This window comes from Oncorhynchus mykiss, chromosome 25 (assembly GCF_057628025.1).
Source record: "Oncorhynchus mykiss isolate SJ-2025 chromosome 25, ASM5762802v1, whole genome shotgun sequence".
Taxonomy (NCBI): Eukaryota; Metazoa; Chordata; class Actinopteri; order Salmoniformes; family Salmonidae; genus Oncorhynchus; species Oncorhynchus mykiss.
In genome coordinates, this window is record NC_143046.1 from 29,652,320 (window position 1) to 29,675,552 (window position 23,233).

At 45.9% G+C, this 23,233-nt stretch overlaps 1 protein-coding gene across 7 annotated transcripts in view; it reads right to left on the minus strand.

The window, feature by feature from the left end:
* fgf13a (fibroblast growth factor 13a) overlaps nucleotides 1–23,233 on the minus strand; it is a 218,285-nt gene that overhangs the window by 45,011 nt on the left and 150,041 nt on the right. The window contains exon 1 of one of the 7 annotated variants that reach the window (XM_021583854.3): nucleotides 3,844–4,218. The exons of 5 other annotated variants lie outside the window; for them this stretch is intronic. In XM_021583854.3, the coding sequence (XP_021439529.1) occupies nucleotides 3,844–3,886 (43 nt within the window). In that variant the 5' untranslated portion in view covers nucleotides 3,887–4,218. Of the gene's footprint in view, nucleotides 1–731; nucleotides 3,812–3,843; nucleotides 4,219–23,233 lie in introns of those variants that run through there. One more of the 7 variants, XM_021583852.3, reaches the window with a different exon arrangement.

Sequence of the window (23,233 nt, forward strand, 5' to 3'; positions counted from 1 at the left end):
ATGTGTTAAACTTCACAAAGTGTGTTTGACATATTCTTCAGAAAGGTATACATATCCTTCATCATTTTCTAAACTTGGTGAAATTACACAAAACTATTCAAATGCTTGGGTGCCTGCTGTACATCCCGTGTCCCATGGTAGTAACACCAAGCAATATATCTGCATAGAGTCTTTTTTAAGCTTGCTCATTGTGGATTCAGACAACAGACATAAGCATGGCAATGATATTTAAAGACCACAGTGGGCTTGTGTTATGCTCTAATCCTGTTTAGCTGGCTCTATTGTAATGGTCCACATGGGATTACATGAGCAGACATTGAGGGATGAAGCACCAATATAATACATCACTTAGGTAGTTATTAACAGTCTGAAATGTCATAGGTCACACTTTTGTGCATGAACTAAAATACACATCTATAGGGAGACCTTCTAGCTGTCTTTCCTTTGATATAAATCTGCATTTATAGATTTTGATTAACATTCTATGGATATTTAAAATATATATATATATATATATATATATATATATATATATATGTATCAATTCGAATCATGTATAAATGTTGATGTTGTTCCTATACCTATATAGCCACTTTGGTTGTCCAGTGCCCCTGATATTTGGTGCACAGAGCAGAGTTGGGGAAAGTGATGATGAAACTGAAGAAATGGCAACAGAAATCAAACGTATGAATTGTGATGGTCTAACGGAATTAGCGATACCCAAAACAGACCTGGTCGCCTCCGTCTCCTCTTCTTGGAGCCAAAGAGTTTGACCCGAGAGAACATAGACAGCCGGCTCGGTTTCTCGCATGGCTTCGTTTTGTTCGGGCTGCTAACGCAGCGGCAGGCATTAGATTTCTCCCGCTCCCTCGCCTGCCTTTTCTGCCGAATAAGGGAGCTGGCTAACGCTGCAGCCATGGCCAGTTTGACGGTTTTCCGGAGAAAACTTCCAGACTATGAAAAATGTTCTCCTCTACCCCTTTCAATTTTTTTATTGGAAATCTTTCTCAAGCAGCAGTGGTCATCCAAAGATTCCTCAAATGCAAAGCGCAGTCATTGCTCGTTAATTGTGAAATAAATATAATAAATTCAAAATACAGTCAGTGCATAAAAAAGTACCTCCACTCTTCTTCAAAATGATGCCTATTAAATGTTCTGTAAGTTGATATTTTTTCTGTTGGTTTTGTTGGGCGTAGCTCGGTAACGGTGCATCTTATCTCCGGAAAGGAAAAACAGTCCTCAACAAAAAATGACGAGACACATGTTCCACTCTCGTACAGCACAAATAGTGGCATTTCTCCAGCATCATAACTAACGCGCAGCTGTTTCCCTAAAAGCCGTTTTGCACCATCCCACAAAAGCAGGGATCATGCACATGAAGAGTGGCGCAGACGCAGGTGGTTGTGGACGGCGCTAATGCGCAGCCAGAAAAACACCTGTTAGAAAACGCAGAGAAAACGTTTCCAATGATGATGTTTTCCTCTTATCTTTTAGGTCGTTAATCTCCCTCGTCACTGGCAAAGCGCTGCTAGTACAGTGCACGGACTAAACCGGTTTAGTAGATAGAGCGACGGGAGAGGATAGAGAGACTAATTATTACAGAGATTAAATTTGTTTTCCCTCTCTTGTTCAAACAAGACGACATATGAAATAACCCGCTACAAACACAGTATCAGACCCCAGTGCATATTACACAGTCTAAGCTATACTGCTGCGCTCCGAGGGAGCATCCTAACCAGGCGCAGAACTAGCGCGGGGGGAACCGGGAGGGGGAGTGGGGGTGGAGGGGAGCAGGAGAATATTCTGGTACCCTCTCTCTCTGTCCCTTCAATTATTCAATACCGATTCAATGAGTATGTCTTTTAGGCATAACCATTACGCATGCGAAAGATTTATCAAAAAAGTTGGGGATGAAATTGCTCATAAAGCGTATCACTCGCAGTAGATCCCGTAGCCAACACTAATTAATAGACAACACATTTTCCTTATCATGCATTGTCAATATACAATTAGCCATGGTCCCTGCAATCATTTTAGCACTTTTAATTATGATTGTGTGAGATAAGCAAGGCGACCTGCATCCCCATACTCCACTGCAGTACCTTGGACAACGACACTGCCTTGAGATGTTGCCCACTCCCACCTGCTTCACTGCAGACACCCAAACAAACGTGACCGTGGTGCTCAAGTGAGAGGTACGGTGACCAATGACTCAGAATGTGGGAAAGCCCTGACACAGTCGAAGATGGATTGGGCTACCTCTGCCACCTATACACTCATGTGAAGAAAAACTCTGAAAGCAGCCACTGGCATAAAACAAGACAGGGCGATGGAGTAAATGAGTCTCGGGTTGAAACTGAGCCATCATCAATATTTCACATCCTGTCTGTCCCTAGAGAAGGCTGAGGAGATGGGCATGTGGCGACAACAGGAAGCCCGTGTCCACATTTTTGACCAGCGTGTTGCCATGGTAGTCTGGCCTTTGCCTTACACTGACGGCTGGGTCAAAAATATATACTTTATAGATATTGTTATCTTCAACCTAGTCCTAGACTAAGGGCCACCTACACATATTTTTTTATCAGTTATTTACAACAAAACAATATGAGGATGTTGATGATAATACGCATACGTTTGGAACAACTACGACATGTCACGTTTGAGAAACATGGAGGAAGGTCTACTTCTGACGTGAGGCAGAGCTGGTAGTACATGAGAGCAACACATAACAGCGCACGCCCCTGATTCAATCTATCTACATTTGACACGTGGGAGTAAAAAACAAAAATCGATGGCACGCAACTCAGTGAAACGGATAGTCAACGAACAAACTCCCTCACAACAAGACAGGAGTCATATCCTGCTATTGCATCAACTGCTAGATCAAACATACGTAAGGAGACAGCACCTCCCTCACTGACAAGGCTACTTGCAATAACTCCCTGAAGAAGCAGCAGTAGCTATACTTCCCATTCCTCCCTTTAAAACCGTCTCTGTTTCCTCTCTGTGCATCGTATCCTAATCAAAGCCTCCACAAGGGTGCCACCTACAGTCCAGATTTGAAGCTGCCGTACACAAACTTTACATGATCCATAGATCAATAGTGCTGTACATTAGTAGGCCATTGCATACACTGCCACACGCAGAAGCCAAAGACCTGCATTTTTTAAATGATTTGTTCATAAAATAAAGACAAACCTGTTACGATCAATTACATAGAAATAAACTATTTCCCTATCATTAATCCATCGATTACAGTCATAGCGAATAGACAATATTAAAAGCAGATTTCTGAAAAGACTCAAGACTCCAGAGTATAACAACAGCCTACATATTTTACTAGAAAGTTAGGTAGGGCATGCTTTTTCAAACTTGATCATCCAATAATATCAACCTGAGTGATCTGTTGTGAAAATATCATCTTTCAACATACATACCGTTTAACATATTACCGATATGTTTGTTACAATTGATATGCACCAATATGTAAAATGTCGAATTCTATCCATCAACTTCATCAAGTTTTATACATAGCCTACGTATAATAAACGGTAAACTTCCGACTAGTTTTATTTGGTAGACATCTACCGCACTTCTATCGCAGAGGTCATCTTTACTTCAGCACCATGGATAGCTCCGTCAAGAGGGCGTGCGCCTCTGCCTCTCCACAGTGCTCAACAGTCAAAAACAACCATCTTCCGCCACAGACCATGCAGCAAAACACAAAGTAAATTGGAATATAAGAATATCCAATGTGCACCAGAAAGTAGGCTAGATCTCTAGAAGCCAAACAAACTGAAATAAAATGTGCAGAAACACTTGGAAAGGAGAAGAGCCGCCTACCTGACGCAGATTTTCTCAAGGGAAAAGTCTTGCTTCGATGCATATCTGAAGCCAAGAAAAGTGTCCTCAATATGAGCAAACAGTCGTCGGATCTTGGAATGAAAGCAAGAAGATGCTACAAAAGTTTAAACCAGATAATTCAAAGAACTGTCATCGGCGTAGACGTTAGAAGCGTAGAGGCGGGGCATGCAGAAGATCATTAACCGACGAGCATTAGTGAGATGCCATTATGACTTTCTAAAATGCTCATTAAAGATGCATTTGGAGGTCTTGTTGATCCGGAGTGTAGTCACTAAACTGCTGTGCTCTCTGGGTCAGAAATTAAGAAAAGTGATCGAAAATGCTCGCTGAGATACTTCCTGCCGAGGGCAGAGAATAGTTTCCTCTCATATTACAACAAAAAAAATGGATGGAAAACGATCCTTTAATGTGCTGGGTAAACCGGTTAGGCAGGCCCTGTCCACTTTCGACTGAAATGCATTGACGTACATCAACGGGAGATGACAATAGGCATTAGCAGATGGTTTTTACATGAGAGCTCTGTTTTTCTGGACACATAAGCAGGATTTAAAAACGGGTACAGTATTAACAGTGGCCTTCCACATTGTACATGGCTTTATCACATAAACTGTCAAAGCCAAAGGGAAATCAAACATAGAATATCGTTTAATCACGCCAATTTAAAGACACGATTCAAGCGTTCTTATAGCAAACAACCATCTTCCATGTCTAACCAGATATAAAATATGAAATATAGTTTACTGAACTTTACTTAGGGCTCTATTCAATCCGCATCGCGTAAGGTCAGATTTACAGCGTGATTGAATATTAAAGGCATTGTTGCTCCCGCTTTAGCGGAGACTGCATTCACGGTAAACGCTGTCGGATCAATCGGAAATGACCTTTACATTTCTATTGCGGAATCTGTAACGCTGATTGAATAGAGTACATTAAGTATAGAAGAAAATTACTCTCCAAGACAAGCATCAGTCATTGTAATGGTCCACATATGAAGGCCTGAAGTGTGGTGAATGTGGTGATATTGTACTGTAGACCTTAGAGGCAGATCCTAGCCAGCATTGAACACTAGATGGCGCAAGTGACTAGACTTCGATTGCTAGAGGACTAGCCATTGCGGATGCCAACAGACTACACTTCAAAAAAACGGACTTTTGTTGAGGCCTTGCAAATTATGACCCCTCAAAGTAATGCAAAGGACAGGGAAAGGGAGATACCTAGTCAATTGTACAACTGAATTGACTTCAACTGAAATGTGTCTTCCACATTTACCCCAACCCCTCTGAATCAAAGAGGTGCGGGGGGGCTGCCATGGTCAACTTCCACGGTTTCGGCATAGCTTCGGCGCCGGGGGAACATTGGATTAACTGCCTTGCTCAGGGGCAGAACGACAGATTTGTACCTTGATATACACTAATAACTACAGATCATGAGAGAAGAAACATTAGTGGGCATACACATTTACTAAAAGTTAACAATATGATTTGTTGAAGGGGACCACTATTTGCCCTTAGCAATTCTACATGTATTCTATAGGTTGTTTTGAAGGTCAGAAACATTAGATAGGGATATTTGTACATAAAAGGGTTGATATGTCATGATATTGATCCACAACGGAAGTGGATGCATTAGTTTTCTCCTCTACTGTCGTGAGCCAGAACGCATCAAGCTGATGATGGACTCAAGGGACTACGTTCCTTAAATAGGTGGGAGTGATCAGGACCCTCTCTATGGTACAGTATGATGGGACATATACTGACACTAAATTCACCTCATAAATATGTATGTATGTATGTACAGAGCCTTCAGAAAGTATTCATACCCCTTGACTTATTCCACATTTTGTTGTTACAGCTTGAATTCAAAATGGATTAAATACAAAATAATATTACCATCTACACACAATTGACAAAGTGAAAACATGTTTTTGACATTTTTTGCAAATGTATTTAAAGTGAAATACAGAAATATCTAATTTATATAATTATTCACCCCTGAGTCAGTACTTGTTGGAATCACCTTTGGCAGGGATTAAAGCTGTAAGTCTTTCTGAGTACATTTCTAAGAGCTTTGCACACCTGGATTGTGCAATATTTGCACTTCATTCTTTTCAATATTTTTAAAGCTCTGTCAAGTTGGTTGTTGACAATTCCTAGACAGCCATTTTTCATTCTTGCCGTATATTCTCCAGCAAATTTAAGTCAAAACTGAAACTTGGTCACTGAGGAATATTCAATGTTGTCTTGGTAGGCCACTCCAGTGTATATTTGGCCCTGTGTTTAAGGTTATTGTCCTGCTGAAAGGTGAATTTGTCTCCCAGTGTCTTTTGGAAAGCAGACTGAAACATGTTTTCCTCTAGGATTTTGCCTACGCTTAGCTCTCTCTTTATTTTTTTAATCCTAAACAACTCCCTAGTCCTTGCTGTTGACAAGTATACCAATAACATGATGCAGCCACCGCCATGCTTGAAAATATAAAGAGTGGTACTCAGTGATGTGTTGATTTGGATTTGCCCCAAACAAAAAGCTTCGTATTCAGTACTTAAAGTTCACTTCATTGCCACATTTTTTTTCAGTTTTACTTTAGTTATTTTTTTGCAAACAGGATGCATGTTTTGGAATATTTGTATTGTGTACAGATGTCCTTCTTTTCACTATGTCATTTAGGTTCGTATTGTGGAGTAACTACATTGTTGTTGAGCCATCCTCAGTTTTCTCCTATCACATCCATTAAACTCTGTAACTGTTTTAAAGTCAACATTGGCCTCATGGTGAAATCCCTGAGCGGTTTCTTTCCTCTCAGGCAACTGAGTTAGAAAGGACGCCTGTATCTTTGTAGTGACTGGGTATATTGATACACCATCTAAAGTGTAATTAATAACCATCAGGCTCTAAAAGATATTCAATGTCTGATTTATTTTACCCATCTCCCAATGTTCTTCTTGGTGAGGCATTGTAAAACCTCTCTGGTCTTTGTGGTTGAATCTGTGTTTGGAGTTCACAGCTAGACTGAGGGACCTTACAGATAATTCTATGTGTGGGGTACAGAGATGAGGTAGTCATTCAAAAATCATGTTAAACACTATTATTGCACACAGAGTGAGTGCATTATGGGACTTGTTCAGCAAATATTTACTCCCGAACTTATTTACGGCTTGCCATAAGAAAGGGGTTGAATACTTATTGACTCAAGACATTTAAGCGTTACATTTTTTTCTTAATTTGTAAAAATGTCTAAAACATAATTCCACTTTGACATTATGGGGTATTGTGTGTAGGCCAGTGACACAAAATTGAAAGGTAATCCATTTTAAATTCAGGCTGTAATACATCAACATGTGGATAAAGTCAAGGGGTGTTAATGCTTCTTGAAGGAACTATATATATGTCTGACATTTCAAAGAGAAAATTACAAACTTCAGAAACTTTATTAATACGTCTGAAACACACTACAAGTTTGAAACGTTCTGCATTGCAGGAAAGTTCTCCTGCAGCAGTGAGATCAAATTAAGATCCTACATCTGTAGGTAGGTAGGTATGTATGTGCTGTATGCATCGATCTCTATAAAACCATGCCATCTGTCCCATGCACTGCCCATCAATAATCCTGACATAGGAGAAGTAGCCCCCAACAAGGACAAGAGGCAGACCCCCATGTTCTACTACAACAGTCTGTGTCTCAGATCCACTGTGGATAAGCTGAGACCATCAGTCAAAGGGACTGTATCAGTGACGACATGGCAACTGAGGAGAGGAGGGCTGCAGTACACAAGCACAATAGAACATCACAAGAGATGCTGGGGAAGTGTCTATCTATGTGTACCTTCAATCATGCCTGTCTTTGTCTGAGTGTGGCATAAGCATGTGTCTAACTCAATTGGTAAGCTGGCTGCTGCTGTGATGAGATGGACTACAGATACCTTGCTCTCCGGTTATAATGTGCTCATGGCATAGGTTTTCAACTTGGGATGTGAGTGGCGAGAAAGAGAGATGGTCGCCCTGCTTCTCAGGGCTGAAGCGTGCGTGTGTGTGTGCATGTGTTCATGCGTGTGTTTGCCTGTATGTGTTTGCAAACCAAGTCTGTGTGACCTGCAGTGTGCCAGCCTGCCAGGGTTCCATTCATTACTGTTACCATCACTGTTCTTCTTACTTCTCTCCCAGCCACAGCCTCACAAGAGGGGGAGGAGAGCCTCCATGGACAACCTAAAGTCCAGTACAACACACAGGCGATTACAATAGCTATTAGAGCAACATACACAGTCAGCATTGCGTCAATACTATCAGTGCCATAAAAGGCAAACCAGTACTAACTCCAAGCTGTGAGCACAATCAGCAATATAGATCAATGGAGAGAGACAGGAATGCTGAAGCTAGATGTACTGGAGTGCCGAACCATTGGTGTTGTGTATGTTTTGTATACAGGATGGGTGTGAAGTGTGTGCCAGGTTGACAGTGACTGCGTAGGCCAGGGTACTATTGTGCCGCCTGCTGCCATACAAAGGCACACAGATGGAGCGCGACGATCCCGGCGAGTTGTGCTGCTCACGCTGTGAACAAGGATATTTCAGACAGCACCACACAGCCTGCCTCCGTCACTCTGCCAGTAAACAATGATATCATTGATTTCTCAGAGAGCGGGTGCTGTTACATCTTCTACCCGCTAGGGGTACTGTGTTACGGAGTGCCACGAGATATGGGATGTGCTCCGAAGAGTGTGAACCTTGGGCTGCGTTTACACAGGCAGCCCAATTCGGATCTTTTTTTTCACAAATTAGTCTTTAAACAGATCAGCTCTGAAAAAGATCTGATGTAAAAAGATCTGATGTGATTAGATCTGATGTGATTGGTCAAAATGCCCGATTAATGAAGAAAATATCAGAATTGGGCTGCCTGTGTAAACGCAGCCATAATGACCTCTGTAGATAGATCCAAAAAATTACTACTGTCTTCTATTAATGGCACCAGTCTATCAAGTTAAATCATTGTTAATGAATTTCTAATTTGGGATTGAGAGGTTAGGCAGAACTTGGGGGACAGGCATTGATTATAGTGAGAGGCTTAAACCTGATAGAGGGCAAAGCATCAAAAATATGACTGGTAGCATCCTGAGATAACATTGAAATTCCTTAAAAGTACATTTTGGAATGTTATCTAAATCATTGCATTTCAAAACACTGAGCTCAGTGCAAGAGCTTCCTTGGTATAGTTCTGGCTCAAAGAAAGGACCTCCCATGGATGGAGAACAATATGGCATAATCTCTAATTAATAACGTTATATGGTAACAAATGAGGCAGTTCTACGCTGCATTGCTGCAGGCCTCTGAGTGCTTACAGTTAGTTGGTTCTGCTGGTAAACAACAGCTACATCATCCATGTTGCAGCACAGTAGACTAGGCCACCACTGCCATGACGACAACCAGCGTTGCTATGGAGACTGTCCACCTGAGCATGTGTGATTGTTATGGGGATGGGGGAAGGGGTATTACAAGAGACAATACCCTTCCTCAAGGCTCTGTGAGGAGAAGAGCTGGATCCTAGTTGTGGCTGAAAGGCTGGGCCACGGGGCTGGGGTGACAGCCTCAGAGCTCTCTGCTGCCCTCCAGGGCCTGGAGGACTGACTGCAGCAGCATATAATGACATGGACTATCGTGACTGGGACTGGTACCCCCAGGGTATTGACTATGATGTTGGGGAGCAGCTCCAAGCTCCACCGTGGGGACTAATGACAAAGCAGAAGAGCAGTTCTTAGCTCTACCGTGGGGACTAATGACAAAGCAGAAGAGCAGCTCTGAGCTCCGTCGTGGGGACTAATGACAAAGCAGAAGAGCAGTTCTTAGCTCCACCGTGGGGACTAATAACAAAGCAGAAGAGCAGCTCTGAGCTCCGTCGTGGGGACTAATGACAAAGCAGAAAAGCAGCTCTGAGCTCCACTGTGGGGACTAATGACAAAGCAGAAGAGCAGTTCTTAGCTCCACCGTGGGGACTAATGACAAAGCAGAAGAGCAGCTCTGAGCTCCGTCGTGGGGACTAATGACAAAGCAGAAGAGCAGTTCTTAGCTCCACCGTGGGGACTAATGACAAAGCAGAAGAGCAGCTCTGAGGTCCCACGTGGGAACTACACAACTACCAACAAAAGGAGCAGCTCCTTGTCTATATATATATATGAACTTGTTTGTATTTGTCCACAGTGGCATTTCTGGTATTTCAGAAATAAAAAAAAATCAAACATAAAAATAGCAAACATGGGAACAAAAGGCTGTGAAGTCCATCCAACATCCAACATTAATTCAGTACTGTCTAAACTGTATACCAGTCTCTTTCCTCATTAAACCACTGTGCAGTAGCAGCTAGGCCTTACATCTCACTTAAAGCACACAGGAAATAAGCAGAGTAGCAGACTAGATCTAATACCTGGCTATTACCATATGCCCCCTCACCTTTTGCCTAGCAGACTTGGAGATCCGAGTCTGGCAGAGTAATTATGGGGTGTTCTGCCTCAGAGGAGTGGGGGAACAGACGTCAACAGTCTTAGACGTCAATGGAGACTAATTATAAGAACACATGGTGCTATCCAAAGACTAAAAGCAGAGTTGTTCTGCCTAAATTTCTGTCTGACTAACTACTCAACTGAGAAAAAACGGCTATTGATCAGAGACTTTGAATTCTCTTCAGCCACTATTAATATTCATTCACACGCCTCAAAAGATTTGATGTGACGCTGATCAGACACACAGAGGATATTTAGTTCCACAGCCTTGGTGTCTCCATCTTCCCTATCAAATTGTCACATCCACAAATAATGAAGAGAAACGTCATTCGAAATAACTGCATAGAACAAAATGTTAAAGTATTCCAAAATGGCAATCCTTGATTCCATTCATGTCAATCATGAATTCATATACCTGCATTCACGTCAATGCCTTCCAGCCTAAGCTGCCTAAAGCAGTGACACATGCCGCCAGGTTCCAGTCTCTTAGCAATACACACACAGCCGTAGTAATACACACACACAGTTATGCACACAGTCTTAGTAATACACACAGTGTTTGAGATGGGTGCCTTGTAATGACGTGGATAAATCTCAATCAGAGGCACCAAACGGTGTGTGAAATAGCAAAGCTCCAAGACGGGTCTGACCTGAATGACTAATAGGAGTCGCACGCACGCACGCACACACACACACACACACACACACACACACACACACACACACACGCTCATTTGTATGACACACACCGAGTCGAACGGAGAACCACAGGCCACGGCAGCTTTACTCTCCTTCCTCTAACGACATCTCCCTATTTCACCAGCAGGGCCAGACGAGAGATATTCATCTTAAAAGCTACAGTCCAAGAGCCCTGGAAGACACTGAGCTCATTTTCTACAACCCACCACCAATAAAGCCTGATTGACAATGTCTGACATTGCCCTTCTGTCTCACTATGATGTGCGAATGGGAAAAGAGTCTATTTAACGTTCAATATCAGTGATGAAACATTCATGAGATGATGTCAGTGGACGAGGGATTATCATGTTGATGTCCAAAATGAGTCAAGTCTATTTCCTTTTTTCCTCTGTTGACGGAAATTGAAAATGAAACCTGCGGTGTGGTGTGTGACTCAACTCTGCAGATGCCCGTCCGGTCCCTGGCTGTATTACCCCAGTGGGTTGTGGGTAAATTGATAAACTATAATAAAGGTGAGGGATGTGGTGAGCAGGAGGGCGTGTAAAAGCCCCGATGATCGACAGCTCCGTGAAGGGTCACGAGGAGCATAAATAACACATTTAAAAGCAGAGGACACCTCTAAAGGGCAACGTGTCAACATGACCGCCTGTATGGCGACATTACAGCAGGGAGCGGGTCATACTACAGACAGATAGTACTGAGGCTGAGAGGTCCCTAGAATTAGAAGGATTACGGTAAGACCTATTGACTGTAATTCTATAGGTCTTCGTATATTATTACAGATACAGTAGCCATAGGGTCATAGCTACTCCCACAGCCCACAATGAGGCCATTCAGACTCTACACAATCAGGTTGCCATGACGCTGTTGATGTCTGTTTCTGGGTTAGCCACTGCACACTGTCACATTCTAACCTACTTATATCATTTGACTGAGGAGGAGAGAAAGGCGAATTGGACCACATCACACGCACACGCGCGCGCACACACACACACACACACACACGGAGACAGCCAGCCCTGATAACACACACAGGGAGACAGCCAGCCCTGATAACACACACACACACACACACACACACACACACACGGAGGCAGCCAGCCCTGATAAATCTGATAATGAGGTTCTAACTGACAATCGTCAAGACAACAAATGCCTCAATTACAGCCAGCAGAGAAAACAAACAGGAGGCAGGAGGAGAAAATCAAATCCCTGTGCCACTGAACTGCCAAAATGGACGATTGTACAGCACACGCACACACACATATGCACACACACAAAGGAGTTGAGTGGAAGTAGTTACTGCAAAAATAATGAAGGTCTGGCCTTCTGCATGGGCAGACAGTCTTTATGAATAATGCAGTTCAGTCCTGACATGGAGGAGCATGGTTAAGCAGGCCAGGAAGTGTGAAGTGATGCTGGCCTACATTCTACTGCCTGCCAGCCAACCAGCCAGCCAACTAGCCAATCAGTCAGCCAGCCAATCAGCCGACCAGCCAGCTAGCCAACCAGCCAGCCAACCAGCAAACCATCCAGCCAGCCAGACCCATAAAGCTGGTAATGGGATGTAGATAGGGCTTTGATACTCATGCTCTGGCCGGGTCAGACTGACAAGTCTACTGGGTGAAGGAGACACAGCATAGCGGATATAGACCCACCCCTAGAGGACTACAGGTCAGGGCTGGGTTTCATTCCCGAAAATTGCATCCTCCACTGTCCTGGCTCACCCTCTCACAGATCTTACGGGACTGACTTGATGAAGGCTTCATAGCTGAAGTCACACCTATTCAGTCATCTCAGATTTTTAAAGGGAAGTGAATCTTCTCCAAGATCGCATAGCAGTTCAGACGTCTTTTGTCCTCGTCTTGTCATGTCCTGTATATATATATATTTACAACTTTTTTCACATACATTTTATTTTTATTTTCCATCAACTCATCTTCTAAACACTCTCCTGCAACCAGCCTCACCAATTTATATTTATAAAAAATTATTATTTACCTCAGATCTGTAATCCTCCAAGAAGCTAGCCAGAAACTCCAAGAAGCTAGCCAGAAACTAGCCAGAAGCTAGCCAGGAGCTAGCCCAGAAGCTAATCCAGAAGCTAATCAGAAGCTAGTTAGCTTCTTTACTGGCAAATCGTTAGTATTCAGCTAACCACGGTTTGTGGTCATCAGCTATCCTTTAGCTCGAAAATCTATCGCCAGTTTTGTACGGCGCAGCGCGGCTCGGAACGGAACATACCGGACCAATTTTTCTCTCCATGTCCCTGGATTTCAACTGCTCTCTGGACATTCATACCCGGATCTCGCAGCTAGCTAGCTGCTATCCGTGTGACAGTCGGCTTTCGTCGATTCCGGAGCACACATCGATTGTTCCGGTGCTAGCCAGCTCCGTCAATCACTCCTGAGTTCCATCATTCACTCCTGGGCTGCAGTCACCTATCCGGACCCGTTTCACTGCCTACGCGGAGCCCCACCGGGCCTTCACAACTGGACTGCCGACGTTATCTACCTGAAGGAGATCCGGCTGGCTCCTCTGTCGCGACGTTACCTGAACGCCCATCTGCGGCCCGCTAACCGTTAGCTGTCTTACCGGCTGCTATCTGAATAGACAATCGGACAATTTATTTATTTTTATTATTATGTTTTCTTCTCGGGCCTCTATAACTATATCTATTGTTCTTATTTTTGTTGTTGTTGTGTGATTTGGATTAATCCCCTCTACCTCACGGAACCCCACTAATCTACTGACCGAACGCAAGAGGTGGCTAACAACAGACTCCATCCTATGCTAGCTTGCTACCGGTTGGCTTGGCTAGCTGTCTAAATCGCCGTGACCCTCAACCAACCTCTCCACTCACTGGACCCTTTTGATCACTCGACTAAGCATGCCTCTCCTTAATGTCAATATGTCTTGTCCATTGCTGTTCTGGTTAGTGTTTATTGGCTTATTTCACTGTAGAGCCTCTAGTCCTGCTCACTATACCTTATCCAACCTATTAGTTCCACCACCCACACATGCAATGACATCTCCTGGTGTCAATGATGTTTCTAGAGACAATATCTCTCTCTTCATCACTCAATACCTAGGTTTACCTCCACTGTATTCACATCCTACCTTACCTTTGTCTGTACATTATACCTTAATGCTATTTTATCGCCCCCAGAAACCTCCTTTTACTCTCTGTTCCAGACGTTCTAGACAACCAATTCTTATTGCTTTTAGTCGCACCCTTATTCTACTCCTCCTATGTTCCTCTGGCGATGTAGAGGTGAATCCAGGCCCTGCAGTGCCTAGCTCCACTCCTATTCCCCAGGCGCTCTCTTTTGACGACTTCTGTAACCGTAATAGCCTTGGTTTCATGCATGTTAACATTAGAAGCCTCCTCCCTAAGTTTGTTCTATTCACTGCTTTAGCACACTCTGCCAACCCAGATGTTCTAGCTGTGTCTGAATCCTGGCTTAGGAAGACCACCAAAAATTCAGACATTTTAATTCCAAACTACAACATTTTCAGACAAGATAGAACTGCCAAAGGGGGCGGTGTTGCAATCTACTGCAAAGATAGCCTGCAGAGTTCTGTCCTACTATCCAGGTCTGTACCCAAACAATTTGAACTTCTACTTTTAAAAATCCACCTCTCTAAAAACAAGTCTCTCACCGTTGCCGCCTGCTACCCACCCTCTGCCCCCAGCCGTGCTCTGGACACCATATGTGAACTGATTGCCCCCCATCTATCTTCAGAGCTCGTGCTGCTAGGCGACCTAAACTGGAACATGCTTAACACCCCAGCCATCCTACAATCTAAACTTGATGCCCTCAATCTCACACAAATTATCAATGAACCTACCAGGTACCTCCCCAAAGCCTTAAACATGGGCACCCTCATAGATATCATCCTAACCAACTTCCCCTCTAAATACACCTCTGCTGTCTTCAACCAAGATCTCAGCGATCACTGCCTCATTGCCTGCATCCGTAATGGGTCAGCGGTCAAACAACCTCCTCTCATCACTGTAAAACGCTCCCTGAAACACTTCAGCGAGCAGGCCTTTCTAATCGACCTGGCCGGGGTATCCTGGAAGGATATTGACCTCATCCCGTCAGTAGAGGATGCCTGGATATTTTTTTAAAATGCCTTCCTAACCATCTTAAATAAACATGCCCCATTCAAGAAATTTAGAACCAGGAACAGATATAGCCCTTGGTTCTCCCCAGACCTGACTGCCCTTAACCAACACAAAAACATCCTATGGCGTTCTGCATTAGCATCGAACAGCCCCCGTGATATGCAGCTGTTCAGGGAAGCTAGAAACCATTATACACAGGCAGTTAGAAAAGCCAAGGCTAGCTTTTTCAAGCAGAAATGTGCTTCTTGCAACACTAACTCAAAAAAGTTCTGGGACACTGTAAAGTCCATGGAGAATAAGAACACCTCCTCCCAGCTGCCCACTGCACTGAAGATAGGAAACACTGTCACCACTGATAAATCCACCATAATTGAACATTTCAATAAGCATTTTTCTACTGCTGGCCATGCTTTCCACCTGGCTACTCCTACCCCTGTCAACAGCACTGCACCCCCAACAGCAACTCGCCCAAGCCTTCCCCATTTCTCCTTCTCCCAAATCCATTCAGCTGATGTTCTGAAAGAGCTGCAAAATCTGGACCCCTACAAATCAGCCGGGCTAGACAATCTGGACCCTTTCTTTCTAAAATTATCTGCCGAAATTGTTGCCACCCCTATTACTAGCCTGTTCAACCTCTCTTTCGTGTCGTCTGAGATTCCCAAAGATTGGAAAGCAGCTGCGGTCATCCCCCTCTTCAAAGGGGGGGACACTCTTGACCCAAACTGCTACAGACCTATATCTATCCTACCATGCCTTTCTAAGGTCTTCGAAAGCCAAGTCAACAAACAGATTACCGACCATTTTGAATCTCACCATACCTTCTCTGCTATGCAATCTGGTTTCAGAGCTGGTCATGGGTGCACCTCAGCCACGCTCAAGGTCCTAAACGATATCTTAACCGCCATCGATAAGAAACATTACTGTGCAGCCGTATTCATTGATCTGGCCAAGGCTTTCGACTCTGTCAATCATCACATCCTCATCGGCAGACTCAACAGCCTTGGTTTCTCAAATGATTGCCTCGCCTGGTTCACCAACTACTTCTCTGATAGAGTTCAGTGTGTCAAATCGGAGGGTCTGTTGTCCGGACCTCTGGCAGTCTCTATGGGGGTGCCACAGGGTTCAATTCTTGGACCGACTCTCTTCTCTGTATACATCAATGAGGTCGCTCTTGCTGCTAGTGAGTCTCTGATCCACCTCTGCGCAGACGACACCATTCTGTATACTTCCGGCCCTTCTTTGGACACTGTGTTAACAACCCTCCAGGCAAGCTTCAATGCCATACAACTCTCCTTCCGTGGCCTCCAATTGCTCTTAAATACAAGTAAAACTAAATGCATGCTCTTCAACCGATCGCTACCTGCACCTACCCGCCTGTCCAACATCACTACTCTGGACGGCTCTGACTTAGAATACGTGGACAACTACAAATACTTAGGTGTCTGGTTAGACTGTAAACTCTCCTTCCAGACCCATATCAAACATCTCCAATCCAAAGTTAAATCTAGAATTGGCTTCCTATTTCGCAACAAAGCATCCTTCACTCATGCTGCCAAACATACCCTTGTAAAACTGACCATCCTACCAATCCTCGACTTTGGCGATGTAATTTACAAAATAGCCTCCAATACCCTACTCAACAAATTGGATGCAGTCTATCACAGTGCAATCCGTTTTGTCACCAAAGCCCCATATACTACCCACCATTGCGACCTGTACGCTCTCGTTGGCTGGCCCTCGCTTCATACTCGTCGCCAAACCCACTGGCTCCATGTCATCTACAAGACCCTGCTAGGTAAAGTCCCCCCTTATCTCAGCTCGCTGGTCACCATAGCATCTCCCACCTGTAGCACACGCTCCAGCAGGTATATCTCTCTAGTCACCCCCAAAACCAATTCTTTCTTTGGCCGCCTCTCTTTCCAGTTCTCTGCTGCCAATGACTGGAACGAACTACAAAAATCTCTGAAACTGGAAACACTTATCTCCCTCACTAGCTTTAAGCACCAACTGTCAGAGCAGCTCACAGATTACTGCACCTGTACATAGCCCACCTATAATTTAGCCCTATCAACTACCTCTTTCCCAACTGTATTTAATTAATTTATTTATTTTGCTCCTTTGCACCCCATTATTTTTATTTCTACTTTGCACATTCTTCCATTGCAAAACTACCATTCCAGTGTTTTACTTGCTATATTGTATTTACCTTGCCACCAAGGCCTTTTTTGCCTTTACCTCCCTTCTCACCTCATTTGCTCACATTGTATATAGACTTGTTTATACTTTATTATTGACTGTATGTTTGTTTTACTCCATGTGTAACTCTGTGTTGTTGTATCTGTCGAACTGCTTTGCTTTATCTTGGCCAGGTCGCAATTGTAAATGAGAACTTGTTCTCAACTTGCCTACCTGGTTAAATAAAGGTAAAATAAAATAAATAAATAAATAAAATGAGGCCAGAAGGATAGGAATGAAATCTAGCCATGATGAGAGATCTGTTCTGTTAGAAGGAAGTCACAGTGTTAGCCCATCTGTCAATCCCCTTGCTACTGATCATGCTACCAGCTGCTTCATGCTAATCTTAGCCCCCACCAGGCCACACTGGTCCAAAAGAACCCTGCTCACCTCTACTTCCTCTGGTTTTAAATAGCTGGGGAAGTTTTTTCTGGCACGCTGGTGTGACTAGGTAAGAGGAATAAATACATTTTGCTTGGGCATGCAGTTTGGAATTCTAAATTCCCACGCTCCTAATATGTTTCCTGGAGTAGGTGTCGGGAGGTGTCGGGTATCTTTCTGCCTGTCTTGGCAGCATGGCACGGAGTGCTGGCATAACTCTGCCATGACGACTGACTCTAGATCAGAGGATGAGAGCACCGGGGGATGGACGGAACTGAGCCTGCTGCTCTCTGTGCAGTTTGTGAGGAAGTGTGATCACTGGACATACTGTGTGTGTGTGGCAGTGGAGGCTCCTTGGAGGAGGAAGGGGAGGACCATCCTCCTCAGTGAGTTTCATGAAAATAAAAATAGTGAAACAAAAATAGTTATAATTTTTAGGTAAAACTGTATTTAATATATTCACGTCACCAAGCATGTTATTAAAACGCACTGTTTTGCATTGAAGGTCTACAGTAGCCTCAAAAGCACTCTGTAGGGTATCACCATGATGTAGTCGGAGGACAGCTAGCTTCCGTCCTCCTCTGGGTACATTGACTTCTATACAAAACCTAGGAGGTTCTCACCCCGTTCCATAGACTTACACGTCCTCCAACCTCTTGCAGCATGAACTGACATGTTGCCCACCCAGTCAAATTAATCTAGTACTGAAACCATAAGCTACAGCTAGCTAGCACTGCAGTGCATAACATGTGGTGAGTAGTTGTGACACAGTCTGTATATGGGGCAAATCTCAGCAGTGCTAGGTAGCTGTGACCTACAGTAAGCAGCAAAGACTGTATTACTTTGCATGGAGTGCAAGGTGTAGAATTTGTCAAATCAAGCCTCAGTCAGTTGTAATGTTAGGTTTTACCAAGGCCCAAATCTGTTGTAGATACTCTCTCCAAAAGGGCAAGCAGACTCTTCTAACAAGCAGGACAGCAGATTTTGATTGCTACTCTGTGCTGCTTGTGTAGATCAATTATTCATGGGACTTTTTTACCACTAATTTGGGAGTACGATCCAAAAAACTCAAAAAGTAGGGTGTCGTTACCTCCCTCCTTCCTCTTCCTGTTGTGACGCGAACAGAGTACAACGTCAATGCCTGTGGAGTATGCTAAATGTGCGGGAATGGATTAAGGTGATTCAGGGCAGCTCAGCCTTCATCTCTGCTGTGATTTGTTTCTGCCTGGGCCTCTCAGACTCCTCCCAGCCTCCTGTTTACAGTCCTATCAGAACTTTTGAGGTGGGGAGAGGGGGGCTCAGCAACCTGACACACCTTTACTGCAGTGGAAGAATACATTGATGCCCCTCCCTCTCATTCTCCCCCTCTCCCTCTCTCCGTCCGTCCGTCTGTCCCTCTGTCCTACTACTGTATCATCCTCTCTATCTATCTCTTTCAGAGTGAGTCAGGGAGGGACGTAGATATGTGTATTAAGGAGAGCTGTTCACATCACACTCTGGCCTTGAGATCAGTGAATCTTACCCTGTCTGTCTCTGGTCTCAACTCACAGAGCCAACAAACTAGGATTTACAGACGTTTCAGAGTCACAGTCTCATTAGAGATGGCTACTGTTTGATTATGTAACATTTGGGAGGGGGTACGCAGTATTCCGTTTCAACTGTTTGTCATCTTTCTCTGGGTGCCTTTCATTTGAATAATGTGACGGAGGGTTTGCGCAGAGAGCTGGCCCGGCCGCGGCTTGACTCGGCAGACGATCGGGCAGCGAGACACTACCATGGCTCTCTGAATGGGAGGTTCAAGGGTGAATAGCAAATAGAAATTCCTTTCATTCTTCCTTTTCGAATGCCGCCCCCCTCCCTCTATCTCAAAATGTTTTAAAAAATGCGGCAGTCTGTTAGCTTCAGGTGGCGTGATGTTTGGATACAATAAAAGCATTAAGGTCTAGTTTCTCAAAGCATCCTTAGGCATTAATAAAGTCACGAAGAGAGATCAAATCAGCACTCTCCATAACAGTCAAATCAGCACAGTCGAAACTGAGAAAGATCCCCACAGCCTGAGAGACAGAGAGGGAGTTAGAGTGGAGTTTCACAGAGCCTAGGGGCCTCAGGGCACATTAACACCTACAGCCCCCGGGGTTAGCAGAGCTCCCCTTGTTAGCACCCCTAGAGCCCCCTAGTCCCAGTGGTATGTACTGAGTCAGGGGGTTACGCCATAATCGTATTGGGAGATTTCTCTGAGCGCCCCAGGATGATGAGGAATCAGTTCATGTGATTATGGACCCCTGTCCACGAGCATCATATTACCACAACTTAAATCGCCAACCTCAGGTCGGGATTGGGTGTCGTTTTGGATTGGAAGTGGTGCCATTCGATCCCATGTAAAAAGCAGCTGCCATAACAAGCGCTAGCTCCCATGAGCTAGGTTATGTGTAGGGATAACGTAAATAACACGAGATCAAATATAGAATTTAGATCAGACAAAAAATGGGAGAGAAGCCCTGGCTGGATCTCTAAGAATGACCTCTCCAAACCTGATCCAGGATCAGTGACGTTTACCCTGCTGAGGCAATAACATGCTGGGAGGATATTAGACCAATGTTCTGGCAGACCTAGAGACAGACTAACCATGGATGAGAACAACGGGCTCTGATTTGCGGGTGATCAGTGATCAGTACTACTGACTGCCTCCCTCCCTGCTTGCCTTGCGGATTGCCTGCTCATTACATCACCCACAACACGCATCTGAAGCAGCCCATAAGGAACGCCCACAGAGCAGAGGCGAGAACACATGCCCCGTGTTTCCACCACCGCGCCATACATAGCTCTGCTACAGTACGCGCTATGCTATCACGTCAACACCGGGAGGGAGAAAAGAGAAAGCCATGGAGGTGATGGAATCTGCCCCTCTGGGTCTAAATCTGTTTCTTCTGTCTGATTTGGGTGGGAGGGTGTTGTTGTGGGAGGGTGTTGCTGTGTGTGTGTGTGTGTGTGTATGTATGTGTGTGTACTATGCACTGAAGGACAGCTGCTAGAGTGTAGTGTCAGAGCAGCCTGATGTGATGTAATGTGTGATGTCTCATTATGTGTCCAGCCACTGGATTAGGGGGCTGACATGAATGGTTGCCATAGGGATCTGGGTCTGAAGGGGTGAGCATGGTCAAATCAAATCAAAGTGTATTGGTCGCGTACACAGATTTCCAGATGTTATCGCAGGTGCAGCGAAATGCTTGTGTTTCTAGATCCAACAGTGCAGTAATAGCTGGCGAAAATAACTATTAAAAACTATACACGCATAATCCAGAAAAATAAAGAAATAAAGAAATATCAGAACAAACAGCTAGTTTTTTTTCTGACCAGCACTGTCCCAGAGCTGTGGTTGCTGGGGTGTGTCGGTGGAGGGAATAGGCTGTGGGTAGCTGGGATGTGTGGGTGGAGGGGGCTAGGCTGTGGGTAGCTGGGTGTGTGGGTAGCTGGGTGTGTGGGTGGAGGGGGATAGGCTGTGGGTAGCTGGGATGTGTGGGTGGAGAGGGCTAGGCTGTGGGTATCTGGGTGTGTGGGTGGAGGGGGCTAGGCTGTGGGTAGCTAGGATGTGTGGGTGGAGGGGATAGGCTGTGGGTTGCTGGGTGTGTGGGTGGAGGGGGCTAGGCTGTGGGTATTTGGTGTGTGTGGGTGGAGGGGGCTTGGCTGTTGGTAGCTGGGATGTGTGGGTGGAGGGGGCTTAGGCTGTGGGTATCTGGGTGTGTGGGTGGAGGGGGATAGGCTGTGGGTAGCTGGGGTGTGTGGGTGGAGGGGGCTAGGATGTGGGTAGCTGGGTATGTGGGTAGCTGGGTGTGTGGGTGGAGGGAATAGGCTGTGGGTAGCTGGGATGTGTGGGTGGAGGGGGCTAGGCTGTGGGTAGCTGGGGTGTGTGGGTGGAGGGGGCTAGGCTGTGGGTAGCTGGGGTGTGTGGGTGGAGGGGGATAGGCTGTGGGTAGCTGGGGTGTGTGGGTGGAGGGGGCTAGGCTGTGGGTAGCTGGGTGTGTGGGTAGCTGGGTGTGTGGGTGGAGGGGGATAGGCTGTGGGTTGCTGGGAGTGTGGGTGGAGGGAGATAGGCTGTGGGTAGTTGGGGTGTGTGGGTGGAGGGCGCTAGGCTGTGGGTAGCTGGGGTGTGTGGGTGGAGGGGGCTTGGCTGTGGGTTGCTGGGGTGTGAGGGTGGAGAGGGCTAGGCTGTGGGTAGCTGGGATGTGTGGGTGGAAGGGGCTAGGCTGTGGGTTGCTGGGTGTGTGGGTAGCTGGGTGTGTGGGTGGAGGGGGCTAGGCTGTGGGTAGCTGGGGTGTGTGGGTGGAGGGGGCTAGGCTGTGGGTAGCTGGGATGTGTGGGTGGAGGGGGCTAGGCTGTGGGTATCTGGTGTGTGTGGGTGGAGGTGGCTTGGCTGTGGGTAGCTGGGATGTGTGGGTGGAGGGGGCTAGGCTGTGGGTATCTGGTGTGTGTGGGTGGAGGGGGATAGGCTGTGGGTTGCTGGGTGTGTGGGTGGAGGGGGATATGCTGTGGGTTGCTGGGTGTGTGGGTGGATGGGGATAGGCTGTGGGTTGCTGGGTGTGTGGGTGGAGGGGGATAGGCTGTGGGTAGCTGGCGTGTGTGGGTGGAGTGGGATAGGCTGTGGGTAGCTGGGGTGTGTGGGTGGAGGGGGCTAGGCTGTGGGTATCTGGTGTGTTTGGATAGAGGGGGCTTGGCTGTGGGTAGCTGGGATGTGTGGGTGGAGGGGGCTAGGCTGTGGGTATCTGGTGTGTGTGGGTGGAGGTGGCTTGGCTGTGGGTAGCTGGGATGTGTGGGTGGAGGGGGCTAGGCTGTGGGTATCTGGTGTGTGTGGGTGGAGGGGGATAGGCTGTGGGTTGCTGGGTGTGTGGGTGGAGGGGGATATGCTGTGGGTTGCTGGGTGTGTGGGTGGATGGGGATAGGCTGTGGGTTGCTGGGTGTGTGGGTGGAGGGGGATAGGCTGTGGGTAGCTGGCGTGTGTGGGTGGAGTGGGATAGGCTGTGGGTAGCTGGGGTGTGTGGGTGGAGGGGGCTAGGCTGTGGGTATCTGGTGTGTTTGGATAGAGGGGGCTTGGCTGTGGGTAGCTGGGATGTGTGGGTGGAGAGGGCTAGGCTGTGGGTATCTGGGTGTGTGGGTGGAGGGGGATAGGCTGTGGGTAGTTGGGGTGTGTGGGTGGAGGGGGCTAGGCTGTGGGTAGCTGGGTGTGTGGGTGGAGGGGGATAGGCTGTGGGTTGCTGGGTGTGTGTGGGTGGAGGGGGCTTGACTGTGGGTAGTTGGGATGTGTGGGTGGAGGGGGCTAGGCTGTGGGTAGCTGGGGTGTGTGGGTGGAGGGGGCTAGGTTGTGGGTAGCTGGGATGTGTGGGTGGAGGGGGCTAGGCTGTGGGTATCTGGTGTGTGTGGGTGGAGGTGGCTTGGCTGTGGGTA